The sequence below is a fragment of the Sarcophilus harrisii genome, chromosome 2 (genome assembly GCF_902635505.1).
Source record: "Sarcophilus harrisii chromosome 2, mSarHar1.11, whole genome shotgun sequence".
Classification (NCBI taxonomy): domain Eukaryota; kingdom Metazoa; phylum Chordata; class Mammalia; order Dasyuromorphia; family Dasyuridae; genus Sarcophilus; species Sarcophilus harrisii.
In genome coordinates, this window is record NC_045427.1 from 263,567,217 (window position 1) to 263,581,295 (window position 14,079).

General features: G+C 39.2%; 1 protein-coding gene across 3 annotated transcripts in view; it reads right to left on the minus strand.

The window, feature by feature from the left end:
* PLA2G4F (phospholipase A2 group IVF) overlaps nt 1–9,182 on the minus strand; it is a 35,867-nt gene extending 26,685 nt beyond the window's left edge. For 2 of the 3 annotated variants that reach the window (XM_031952149.1, XM_003756048.4), the window contains exons 1-4: nt 8,639–9,175; nt 7,662–7,734; nt 6,661–6,797; nt 6,380–6,508 (exon numbers count right to left, since the gene is read on the minus strand). In XM_031952149.1, the coding sequence (XP_031808009.1) occupies nt 6,380–6,508; nt 6,661–6,797; nt 7,662–7,734; nt 8,639–8,749 (450 nt within the window). In that variant the 5' untranslated portion in view covers nt 8,750–9,175. Of the gene's footprint in view, nt 1–6,379; nt 6,509–6,660; nt 6,798–7,661; nt 7,735–8,638 lie in introns of all 3 variants that reach the window. The other variant, XM_031952150.1, reaches the window with a different exon arrangement.
* Between the last annotated feature and the right edge of the window lie 4,897 nt (nt 9,183–14,079).

The following is a 14,079-nucleotide window of genomic DNA, read 5'->3' on the forward strand; positions in this document are numbered from 1 at the left end:
AGAGAAGCAATACTATTCCAGGGCAAATCAACTCCCAAAAATCTCTTTAAAATTCTAAATTCTCGTTCAATTGAGAAATCCTGGTCTGATCAGCTTGGGCTGTCCCAGCCCCAACACCAAGATACCCAATATAACAGATTCCTTCAGCTCAGCTCCTTGCAGAAGTCCCAAGCAATGTGCTAGGACTCTGCCCACCGAGAAAGCATTCTCAGCACCAAATTCCATTTCCCTAATAGGACTTTGCCACTATAGAAGTCAGTCTCTTAGCAAAGTGGTTTCTATCCAACAATAAACTTTCATTTTGCAATTAATAATTAGGGAATAAGTGAATTCTTTCACTTTAAATCTGCAACTGATTAAAGGGGATTTTAACAATTCTTATTGCCACTAACCTCATCACTACCAGGAATTGAGGGGATTGAAACCTCTTCAAAACTACTCCTAATAGGACTATAAATCTAGAGTTGGATTACTCTGAGGTAATCTTCATTCAGCAGATGAGGAAACTGAGGTCAGGAAGATTAAGTGGTTGGTTTATGGTCATAAAAGTTACAAACATAAGAGATTTGAATCCAAATCCTTTGCCTTAATCACACTACCTTCCTAAAACCTACAGTCACTTCTTCCCTGTTTTTTTTTCAGTAAAACTCTGACTTTGAATTTCTTCTTTCCACAGTCATAGTAATGAGGTTATGGGTAAATAGGTGGGGTTGGCAGAGAAAACCTGATGTGATAATAAGATTATTTGCTGAGGCAAGCAGGGAAGGGCACTGAGTCCCATCCTCTGTGGATGTTGTGAGTAGCCCCACCTTGCTGTGTCCAGGCAGAAAGCCAAGTTATGTCAAACCCCTGAGGTTACATTTCCCTACAAATCCGTTCATGGCTCATGCCATCTTTGTTGAACCCCTTTGGGGTTAGCCTGCCATGGCAGTGTTTTGCCTCCTAGTATTTTTCTACTTATCCCCCCCCCACCATGTCTCTTGGTGTCAAGAGAATTAGAAGAACACAGTGTGTTCTTCTAATTCTATTTGGTATTTACCACTCCTGGTGTCTATGGTACCTCTTCATTTTGTCTATAACTTGTTCTCTTAAATAAGCCCATCTTTTATCAAAGAGAATGGACATTGTGAATTCTTCACATGACTGAAATCCAACATTTGGTGCCTTACATATCAACCACATCATATTTGGTGCTGAACATCAATCATATCAATAGGTCTCAGACTTAAAGCAAAGACAGACCTGAGATTTTCAAGTCCAAACCCCTCATTTTATAGATAAGACCCAGAGATGTCTTGCCTCTCTAACTTACCAGTACATCCATACACTGCTCCCTACTGCCCTGATTCTATGGCCCCAATACCCTTCATACCAAATACACTGTTCAATCTTAGGTCATCATCTGGCTAAACAATGTATTATTTGGGCCTTCACTTGGGCTCTACAAACTAAATCCTCTTTGATCGACTATTCTACCTCCTTCAGCAGTTATTCAATACCTTTTTTTCTCATAAGGTCCTAAAAGTTCTTTCATCTTCATATGTCTAAACAGTTAAGCTCATTTTCTACTTTATTGGAAAAAAAAAAAAAGAACATAGGTTATGAACTGAATTCTTCTTAACTACGCTGTCCCTTTTATATCTTTACCTCACCCTCTGAAAATAAAGTGACCCTTTCTCCTTTCCAAAACCAAGTTCTTCCTTTACCCTCAAAATACTGTCAATTCTAAGATTTTACCCCATCAATTTTTCTCTATTTTTCATCTTCAGTTTTCTCCTCCTAGCTATAATATATTCCTAAGCACCCTACCTTAACAACAACCAAAAAAAAAAAAAAAAAAAAAAAAACCAAAAAACACACCAAAAAGCCTTCATTCATCCCTTCTATCCCCTTTAGTTATCATCCTAAACTTTTGTTGTTCAGACATTTCAGTCATGGCTGACTGTTCACTTGTTCACAGAAGTAAGTCACTGAGGCAGGATTTGAACTCATTTCCTATTACATTAAATGTAATAGCATATTCCATTGCAACACATTGCCTCTTTCACATACTCTAGGACCTTTCTCTATAGTTTAAAAGTTCATAAGATGGCAGGCAGAGTCTTACCTTGAAAGTCCTCTTTCTATTATTGCCTTTATAGGACCCAAAAACTGGAAGTAAAATCTTGGGGTTAGTGATAATCAGGATTTATCTCTGGCTTCAGGATAACTTACTTGGGCCAAGTAAATCTGGATAGGAGGTGACCTACTTCTGCCAGAGGGCATTATTAGTAGGCAAAGGGACAATTTACAAAGAACATCCACATAGGTTTGATGCAAAAGACACTTAAATCTATTATCTAACCCTTCTCCCTACTTAAGTCCCACACAGCAGATGTCTGCAAGTTAGTCCATAGTTTTTGATGCCCATAGATCAATATGTCCAAATGGAATTCTTAATTTCCCTCCATATTCCTATTTGCTCCTTCTGTAAACTTCCCTATTTCCATTGGGATCACCAATATAGTCCCAAGATACCCAATCTCATATCCTTGGAGGCATCCATGACTCACCCCAGTCAGTCAGTCCCTTTGTCTTGTCAATCCCATCTCCACAATATCTTCTGTCCACTCACACTATCATCAGGTTAGTTCATCATCTCTTTTTTTGGGCTGCTGTAATAGCCAACCTTTCTCCCTAATTTGTCTTCCATACATCCTACATGCCTCCTAGATGTTTTCTCAAAAAGGTAAACTCTTTGAGAAGGAAGGGTCTCACTTTTCTATTTCTGTTCCTAGCACTTAATACAATGCTTTGCATAGAATAAGCACTCATTCATTCATTCACTCAAAGAGCAACCAAAATAATCTTCTGAAGGAAATAAATTATGTCACCTCTCCTTTGCAAAAACCTTCAGTGGCTCCCAAATTTCTAGAGCAAATCTTAGCACAAGGTTCATGAATTTGAGTTTTTAAAAGTACATATTTTAATAGCTATATTTTAATAACTATAATTATAGTATTATAATTACATGTGGTTAAATATAATGTAATTAAATTTTCTTTGTAATTATGTCTATTTTATTTTGCACATTAAAAAACCTAATAACTTATAAAATCTTATGGCTTCATCAGACTATCCAAAAGGCCCATAAATAAACACAAATTTAGAAATTCTGTTCTAGACAATGAAATACAAACTAGCCTATGCATTTAAAGCTTCCATCAGAGAGCTTTACTTAACCTTTCCAATTTTATTATATATTACTTTTTTAAATATATATATATTTTATTTTCAAATCAAGGAGAAAAACAAGATTTCCATAACAGAACAACAAAAAAAAAAAGGATTGCATATGAAACTGCAAAATCTACCATGTATAACTTGCTATTCCTCCATGATGTGTTCAGGATAGTTCCAAATGATGTGTTTGAGGTTTAGTACCAGATGATGAGATTAATATAGGCACCAAATGTTGGGGTTCAGTCATGTGAAGAATTCACAATCCCCATTCTCTTTAGCAAAGAGGAGAAGTTACGGACAAAATTAAGAGGTATAGATACCAGGAGTAAATATGAAATAGAGTTGGGAGAACATATAATTAGACACCAAAATGATTTTAATAATTAACAATGTAAAAGACAAGTTCCTTAATGGAAGTTACAGTTGACCAGGGGAAAGGGTATATTCCATGAGGTAGAATGCCCTCAAACTGACAAACTATATCCATAGAGGAGTTTAGCACTCTAAAAGAATTAGTTAGCTATAAGAAGGAGAAAGACACTGCTGCAGCAGGCTTAACCCAAAGGGTTCAGCAAAGACGACATCCATGGGCAGATTTAAAGGGAAAATTTAACTTTAGGAATTTGACATAACTTAGATTTCTGGCAGGATATATATAGCAAAGTGGGGCTACCCATGACCTCCACAGAGGGTGGAACTATAAGGTTAAAGTGATCTCCATCAATGCCCTTCCCTGTTTGCCTCAGGGAGTAATTTTATCAATACTTCAGGTTCTCCCTGCCAACCCCCCTCATAACCCAGGACTTTATCATCCAGTATATAAAGTTATCATGTAAATTTATTTTTTTCTCTTTCTTCCCTCACCTCTGTTCTCTCCCCGGTCCCACCTCCCGTCTACCCTAGAAACGGCTACCATTAGACACAAATAGATACATGTATGAAATTATTCTAAATGTACATCTATTCATCAGTTCTTTCTCTGGATGTAGATAGTGATGTGAATCCTATCCTACTCCTTAGTCAACTCTGATTAGGTCAGTTTCCAAAGACTGTCTAATTAGCATAACCTGAAGGGGAATTTATCTGTCTTTGTATTCCAGATAGTCTTATTACCATAGTTAAGGCATCCACAAGATACCCAGATTGTCTTGTTAGCATCTTCAAAACAGTCCCAAAGTTTCAATTCACATCCTTGTTTCCACCTTTATTTCCCCTCCTCCCCTGGGACTTTCCAAGTTATAATGGTGAAATCCCTGAAGTTATATTTTTTCTATATAAAAAGTGCTCATGATGAAAATCTTTGCAAATTCCTTTTCAGGATTAAGACCTCTATGAGGTACTCTCTCCCATCTCATAGTCCCCTCTCTTTAAAGGCTTCTTCTTCCTGGTTAATTGGGAATTCTACTGGGGAATTTATCTTTTCCCTTGTTAATTCCCTTGTTCTTGTTAAATTGGACAACTAGCTGTTCATTTACTCAAACCATCTCCCAAGCCCAAAAGGAATTCTTTCCTCATCATTGCTCCTCACAATTTTGTTTTCCTTCAAGGTTTTGTTCAGGAACTAGCTTCTTCCTTTGTGATGCTCCTGCAAATTATTCCTCCCCACCACCACCACTTCAATATTTGTTGTATAAGTTTCTTGAGGGGAGGAATTGTGTCTTTGTATTCCTGCTACCTTACCCACATGTAAGCCATGTGGACTTTGAAAAGAGCTTACTTTTTGCCCTTATCAGGAAGAAGCCCATCCAGCTATTATCAAGCATAACCAAGTCCCAGACTATCTTGTTTGTTTAGAGTGAAATAGGAATGGAACTCTATCAGCCTCCAAAGTCTATCCTTCTAATATCTGGCCATCTTTAAACAACCTTTGAGAAATATTAGCATATTTTTAGACAGATTTGGGACCTGGTCAGCCAGAGGCATTCAATCTGATTCCTCCTCCTTGATCCCTTCCTCTGAGCTACAAAACTCTTCACTGGTACTTTCCTTCCTCCCTGAGGTTATATTTTCCCTATAAAAAATGTGCTCCTGATGAAGATCTTTGCTTAGTCCCCTTCAGGATTATGCCTTCTATAAAGTACTCTCTCCCTCTTCATAGTATCTTCCCTTTATTGGATTTATCTTTCTCCTTACTGTAGCTACCTCTGCTAGTCAATGGTGTGCTCCTGCCTCATGGCATATTCTCTTTCTCCTAGTGTAATGCCAAAGGTCACTTTTAATGGGGTGACCAGTTCCTACAATTGTCCTATTTCATAATTCTGCCTTAAGGTCATGACCGTCCCCCCCTCTTAATGGTTGGGATAAAGGTGTTATAGACATTCCTTAATGTCATTAGAATATCAGTAACCTTCATCTTTGAGGCTATCCCCACCTAGGTCTCTGCATTATGTCATTGTTCTTGTTATTCCATAAAAGGCTTGCTGTCCCGATACTTGGGGCTAGACTCTTTGAGATGATAGTCTCGTCTAGCCCTGGGATCCATTGGTCCCAGTATTTCTCTCCATTTTAATAAACTGTTGAATTGGTCTCTAATCTCTGTCTTGCTCAGTTTCTTTTGACATTACACTAGTTAATTGGAGAACATGTCTTTTCCACTGTTAATTGTTAAAAACCCCTTTCTTTGCTAAGGATGTACTCTCCCAAATCTATTTCATATTTACTGGTGTCTATTTTGTCTCTTCATTTTGTCTATAACCTCTTCTCCTAAATAAACCCACCTTTTACCATCGTGAATTCTTCACATGTGAATTGCTAACGAAGCCCATCGTTTGGTGCCCATAGTTCTCAATCTCATAATTTGGTGAAATTGCTCACAATTGGTGCCAACTGCCCAAGTCAATATTGTCATTTGGTGTGCCAGAACTCAATCTCATCAGTAGGAGTTTAATAAATGCGTATTATTCAGCATAATATGGAAATGTTTTGTATGACTGCACATGTATAGGCTATGTCAAATTTCTTATCTTCTCAATGAGGAGGGAAAGAAGGGGAAAAGAGAATTTGGGACTCAAAAGTTTTAAGAAGCAAATATTAAAAATATTTTTCATGTAATTGGAGGGAACAATTAAAAATTAATCTTTTAAAAAGAATACCTTAAAAGTGTTTGTTATTGATCTGAAAATAAGAAATAAAAAGGCTCAGGATGGGAGTGACTCACCTTGGAATTCAACAGAAAGGTGTGACTATGAGATTGGCCAGGCTCCAAGCCTCCAAGGTCAAACATAACTGAGGCCAACTGGTCATTTTGAAGAACATCTTCATCATAGAGGGTGAGTTCCAGTATGTTCTGAAATAGGAGGAGCAGCACGTGGAAGCTGGTCATATAAAGTGAAATAGGAATGGAGTAGAATGGGCCTGGAACCAGACCCTAAACAACTGGGCCATTGGAGCAAAATCACAGAGCACTCAGCTCTCCCCTCCCCTTAGCTAATTCCTTACCTTCACAGCCTTATGGATCTGAAAGTGGAAAGTTTCGTTCCACTCTGGATGGCAGCAATTGGGAATCACCTTTGTCTTAGCAACCAATGGTGAGGATGTAGGGAGTCGTACTTCCACAAAGCAGTCTGCCTTAGACCCTGGAAGAGAGGGGTAGTGGGTGAAAGTAATCATCATTCTACAGGTATGTGGCCTCTGCCCCTGAAGAAATCATCTAAATAGTGAATAGAATGCTGCACTTGGAGTTAGGAAGACCTGAATTTAAATCTGACCTCAGATAGTTATCTGGTAACCCTGTAAATGATTTATTTAACTTCTCTGCCTCCATTTCTTTATCTGTAAAATAAAGATAATAACAGCATCTCCTTCACAGGGTTGTTGTGAGGAGAAGTAAATGAGATAAAATGTATATGGTGTGTGTGTGTGTGTATTTTTTTCCTATTTATTATTTCACTCAGAACTGTTCAAACCAGCTAGTATAAGATGGGGAGTCACCAATTTTATTTCTCCCAATGACATAAAGGACCACCAGGCCTTACCATCTTCTGCCTTGTCTCTAAATCCTCCAGGCCACTGGCTACTTTTGACCTACTGATTGGACATAAGGACCTTACCATCTGCTCCACTGCTGCCCCTTTCCCTCTACCCTGAAAACTGAACTTTCTTTTATGTGTTATCTCCCCCAGTTAAGAGCCCGAGCTTCCTGAAAGCAGGACTGACTCTTTTTAAAGTTTTTTTTGGCTAGCCAATTGGGGTTCTATGACTTGCCCAGAGTCACACAACTAGTAAGTCTTGTATCTAAGGCTGAATCTGAACTCAGATACTCCTGACTCCAGCTGGTGCTCTATCCTCTGTATCATCTAGCTACTTCTGACTCATTTTTCTATTTATTTGTATTCCCCGCACTTAGCACAGTGATTGGCCAATAGTAAGCATTTAATGATAATAATAACTTTGCCCATTCATTTATTTAAATGGGAACTGAGAGATTAGAGGGGACTCACATAGGTCTGTGCTTCTGACGATTCTTGCTCTCACCACTTTCACTCGAAGGTCATAATGCGGATAGATCTCATGCTGCAATCACAGAAGTTTCTTGGACTCAATTGCAGGGAGCCTGAAAGGCCCCCAAAACCTTTCTCTACACCCATGCCATCCTCAAGCAGCAACCTAGGCTCTGGCTACAAAGGCAGCAAACTTCTGTATCAAGAATATCAGAGGTCCAAGGATCAGAGTGACTCCACAAGGTCTGGACTTGGCAAGAATTTTCACAGGCCAAGCAGCACCCAAGGTAGTAGGGAATCAGTCTGCATAAACTGTCATACTGTGCAAATGAAACAGTTAAGGTACATTGGGTTCACTAGCTCCAAAGAAGAGGGTAAGCCTCCCAGACAAATTTTGAGATCACCATGGATCACTGGGCTTGAACTGGTCTGACGGGCTCTGGAAGAGCCTGCAGTTAGACTCCTTGGTGGGAAGGAGAAAGGCTCCCTGCAATTGAGAATATTAAGTTGCCACCAGGGAATGATACTTCTTTATCAAAAACCAAGGAATGGCTACATAGCAAAAAGGGGTTAGGGACAGGTAAAGGGGGAGTTCTGATGACATTATGCTTTTTGGAAAGGAGTGAAGGATAGAATTCTATAGCTATCTTTACCCTTTCTTCCCTAGGCAGACACTGTTATAAGATACAATGTCCATAATTTTTAAAAAACAGTAACTAAAACAAAAAGCATATTAGTTACTTAACATTCAGTCAACAATAAAGTTGTTCCTTTTGTATTTCCAAACTTTTTCTGCATTTACTTTCTTCAGAGAATAAGGTCCCAGGGGACCCTTTTAAACTCTACCAAAAAGCATAGAGACCAGATAAGATCAGAACATTTTCTAAATGGAGTAACTCTCTACAAAGGAGCTTCCACCCACCTCCAATTTCTATATTTACTATTTCCTAAGGAAAAGATTTTTCCAGTTTGATTACCTGTAAGTTTCTTAGTTGAAATCCCCTTTTTTCTCTCTTCTGGAACAGCAATGCACCTAGAACTGGCAGCACCCTGCCTACAAGCTGCCTTGGCAAACTGGTCCAGAGCATAGTGGGTGGAGACCAATTCTCAGCAGCTGTGTGCTCACTTGTGAGGACAGGCAGGCAGTCAACTCACTCACAGAGTCAGCCTTCTCCTTGAATTAACATTTAACTTGTCTGGCAACCCCACCAGCTGAAACTGGGCGGGCCCACACGTCAGCAAAGGCTACAGAGATAGAGATAGGGTAATCAGGCCTAGGTCACGGCCTACTGGAGGAGGGATGTGAGGGTTTAACAAGTGTGGGTTTGCCCAGGAAGGGAGCCCATAACATAGAACCATATTGTGTGACTTCCAAGGAAGGGAAGCCGATTATCAGCAGAGGGATAAATGGTTTCTTAGGATGACTGGCTGGCTACCTCTTAACTCAGAGGAGAGTGCTCAGGTTACATCAAAATAAACCCTACAGGGACTCCAGGGAATTGGGGAATGGCTGAATAAACTGAGGTATATGATTATGATGGAATGTTATTGTTCTATAAGAAATGATGAGCAGGATGCTCCCAGAAAAACCCAGAAAGTCCTCCAAGAAACCAAGCAAAGTGAGATGTACTACATACTACATATAAAATAATAGCAACGTTTTAGGATGATCAGCTACAATGGTCCAAAACTACTCTGAAGGATTTATGATGAAAAATGCTATCCATACCCAGAGAAAGAAATTATTATATCTGAATATCAATTGGAATATACTTTTTTTTCTTGAGGGTTTTTTAAAGGTGGGGTAAGTGGGAAGATCTGTTTTCTTTTGCAATATGACTTTTATGGAAATGTCTTGAAGCATAACTTCACATGTACCTTCCCAATGAGACTGGGGAGTAAAGCGGAAGGGAGAGAATCTGGAACTCCAGAGTTTTAAAAACACATATAAAAAAATTATTGTACATGCAACTGGGGGAAACAAAAATATTTTTAAAAATCTTACATCCTAAAGAACCAGTCTAGTCTCCTCATTAATCATATCTCCTTACATCTAAATTATGATCTTCAAATCTTCCAAGGATCTCATATGATTCATCAAAGCTTCATGACATAAGCAGGATATACATATATAATTTGCCTTCTATAGATTAAAAATTGGAGCTCAAAAAGATTAAATAATTTCTTCCAAAATCACACAGCTCATGAATGGCAGGACTGAGCCTTAAAAAACCAGGTCTTTTTTTAAAATCCATTATTATTTCTGCCATAGCCATCACCCTATTGGAATTTGGAGGATCAGCCATACTATCTCTCAGGTTCTACACACTAGCCTTCTAAGACAGAGAAAAGATTCCTTATTTTATGTCATACACCCTTTTGACAGTCTGGTGAAGCCTACTGACCTCTTCTCAGAATGTTTTTAAATTAAATTAAAAGTGGAAATAAAATTCATAGGGTTACGAAGAAAACAATTATATTGAAATACAGTTATCAAAACTTTTAAAAATGACTACACAGACTCCCCCACCCCTAGGTTAAGAATCTCTCTCCTATAAAATGTCATTAAGAAATCTTCTGATGCAGGCTATTAGGTTCAAAGGTGTTTTTAGTACTTGTATATGCCTCACAGTCTTTGTCCAGCCAACTTCCCTGTGAAATGGGAGGGAAACTGTTCCCTTTTCCTTTAAAATTATCATTCTGAGATTGTGTCCCCTTTTTTGATCTGAGAGATCAGGATCTCCCAGGCTCCAAAGAGTCTAGAGGGGACCCATCCTCCCAGGATGAGAGAAGTAACATTATTCAGAGGCAAATCAACTCTCACTGATCTTTGAAATTCTAAATTCTCGTTCAATTAAGAATTCCTGGTCTGATCAGCTCAGGCTGTCCCAGCCCCTACCAAGATACCCATATAACAGGTTGCTTTAAACTCACTCCTTGCAGAGGGCCTAAAGTAGCTTGTTCAGCTGCTAGGGCTCTCTGCCCGCTAAGAAAGCATTCTCAGCACCAAATTCCATTTCCCCAATAGGACTTTGCCACTATAGAAGTTAGGCTCTTAGCAAACTGGTTTCTATCCAACAATAAACTTTCATTTTGCAATTAACAATTCGGGAATAAGTGAATTCTTTCACTTTAAACCTGTGGTCGATTAAAAGGGGATTTTTAACAAGTCTCTTATTGCCACTAACCTCATCACCCACCGAGAATTGAGGGGATATAACCCTCATCACCTGCATATGGTAATTCACATATTCTCCAGAGAAGACTCAGTAGCCAATCTGGCCAGAGAACAACCTGACCCATCAAGAGAACCCTCTCTTAGCAGAGACCGTGGGTCAATGAAAGAGATTAGGTCTGTCTTTTCTGTGATTATCAACCCTCAAGCTATAACAGGAGGACCACTTATAAAAGTTAACCTTTTCTATCTCAGGCAACCACCACCATCACAGATATGGAAACAAAGTTACCAGAGCCATGTTCTCCTGCAAAAAACCTGGCCATTCTCTTCCAAATTCTCATCTTCTACAAGCTGGAGGCTGGCCAAATGTCTAAAAGTAAAATTATTCAGAATAAAAAGAAAGTAATAGACAGGATAAGTCAAAATTAGAAGTTGCTGGCTTTTCTTCTTAAGCTGTGGCCAGGGGGCCTGCATGCTAGCCTGAAACCATGTTAAAGTGGCTTATCATACTATTATAGTTTCCCTAGGGCAGTTTGCAGAACCCTATAGAAACAATTCCCCTGGGGAGGCTATCTTACAGTGATAGGAGACAGTGCCAGTAATAAGGTCTGACCCTGGACTTGGGAACTCAACTACGTTCAGCTCTAACTTCATTCCCACGGCAATTATCCCATGGTTCCAACTCGTGGCACTAGCCTTGTTTGGCAGTTTCCAATCAATTCAGACAACCCGCTGTACGCCATTCTGCGAGAAAACAGAGTCACAGATAAAATTTGCCCCCTCCTATCCGCATGGTGAGCCACTCAGGGGGCTCATTGTAGACTAGAGAATGAGTGTCCTGATGTTCATCAGCACCCAATCACATGCCTCAGTGTCTCACAATGTGATGACCCTGAACAAAGGGACAAGAGAGCTAGGGAAGCAGGATTCATCATGAATGACCCCAGGGGAAGAGGAGACAAAAGAGGCAGAATTTTTGGCTCCTACTTCTTTTAGCTGCTTCAGAGAGTGAAAGATAAAGTAGCTATGGCTCCTTCCCTTCAATTTATAATCAAGTCCATCTCTCCCCCACCCTGAAATAATTTTCACTTGATTCTGCTATCTCCACCATCATCCTGTCTCTCTTATGCCCTTTGTAGCTGATAGACTTCTAGAAAAGGCCATCTACACAATACTTTCTCTCCTATTCTATTAACCTCTTACAAACTAACCTTTATCATTCCACCAAAGCTGCAGTCTCCAAAGTTAGAATGATTTCTTAGTTGCCAAATCTAGTGGGCTTTTCTCAGTTCTCATTCTCCTTGACTTCTCTGCTTCCTTTGACGCCATGATCACTCTCTTTTCCTTGATATTCTCTGTAGGTTGTTGAGGCAAATTCTCTCCCCTCATTCCCCTCCTACCTATCTGACCATTCTTCTGTCTCCTTTGTTGGATCCTGTTCCAGATCATCCCCTCTAACTGCAGGGGCCCTCAGAGAGACCTCTTCTCTTCTCCTGTATACTAGTTTGCCTGGTGATCTCCTCAACTTCCATGGATTTGGTTACCATTTTCTAGGCTTTTGATTCTCTCTCAAATCTACCTCTTCTGCCCCAGCCTCTCTGCTGACCTTCAATCTCTAATCTCCAATTGCCTTTTAGGCATCTCAAGTGGGGAATGGCTGAATAAGTTATGGTATATGAATGTAATAGGTTATTATTGTTCTATAAGAAATGATGAGCAGGCTGATTTCAGAAAAGCCTGGGAAGACTTAAATGAACTGGTGCTGAAATGACCAGAACCAAGAGAACATTGTACATAGTAACAAGATTATGTGATGACCAACTGTGATAAATTTAATTCTTCAAAGCAATATAGTGATCCAATACAATTCCAATAGAGTTGGGATAGAAAATAGCATCCATATCCAGAGAGAGATCTATGAAGACTGAATGTAGTTTGAAGCATAGTATTGATGAAGGAGGGAAACTGTTCCTTTTACTGAAGTTGTGGTCCCTTTAAGAAACTGTATTTCCTTTTGATCTGTGTTAGCCCCTCCTGGGGAAGGCATATTCCTGCATTCTCAGTCTCAAACAAATTCCTTTTCCCTATAGGACTTTGTCATTACAGAAGTCAGTCCTTTAGCAAACTGGTTTCTATCCAACAATAAACTTTTATTTTGCAATTAATAATTCGGTAATAAGTGAATTCTTTCACTTTAAAAACCTGCGGCCAATTACAATTTAACCTGCAGTTAAAAATCTCTTATTGCCACTAACCTTATTACCACCAGGAATTGAGGGGATCCTAACCTCATCATTTTTGGTTCCTTGACCAGGAATCGAAGAGAGTCAAAATTCATCAGTATTTTCATCTTTTTTGGTTTGATTTTTCTTTTACAACATGAGATATATTGAAATATGTTTAAAAGGATTATACATGTTTAACCTATATTGGCTTACTTACTCTCTTGGGAAGGGATGAGGAGGGAACAAAGTTTGGAACATGAAATCTTTACAAAAATGAATGTTGAAAACTATTTTTATGTGTATTTGGAAAAATAAAATACTATAGAGAAAAAAAAAAAAGAATGCAAGCTCCTTAAAGGCAGGGTTTATCTTTTGTCTTTTTGTGTTCCCAGAGATTAGTACAGTACCTGGCATATAGTAGGCATTGTTATGCCACAGTTCTCTTTTATTGTCCTAAGTTTCCCTAATTATCCTGACCCAGTCCTGACTCCCGTTTCTCTGCTTCAGTTTATAATCAGCTCAAAGCTCAATCTCAAACCTCCCCTCCCTCTTTATCTGAACATTTGATAAGAATAAAAGATCTTATATTTTAGAATATCAGAATGTCTCTCTCCATATCAAGCTATCGAAATGTCAGATACCATTTTATCAAGATGCCTCTCCCCATCTCCGGGGTTCCTCCCCCCATTTCCAGAGGCTCACCCCATCCTGTCAGAGTCCTGTTCCCACTCTCAGCACCCCGACTCACCCCTGCTTCAGTCTACCCCCTGAGTCTGAACCATGTGTATACAGGTCATTGAGAACTCACATTGTTTGCTGGATTCTTGATAGTCTCATTCATGTCTGGGACCAAACCATTGATCCATTTGTTCCCAGTAAATCTCTCCCTTTCAAATAAAGTATTAAATACTCTCTAATCTCTATCTTGCCTCAGTTTCTCCGGCATTACAGCATTTAGTAAATGTTTGTCGAATGATCAGTGCTGAAGAAACAGCAAAGTGGAAAAAAAAAGAAG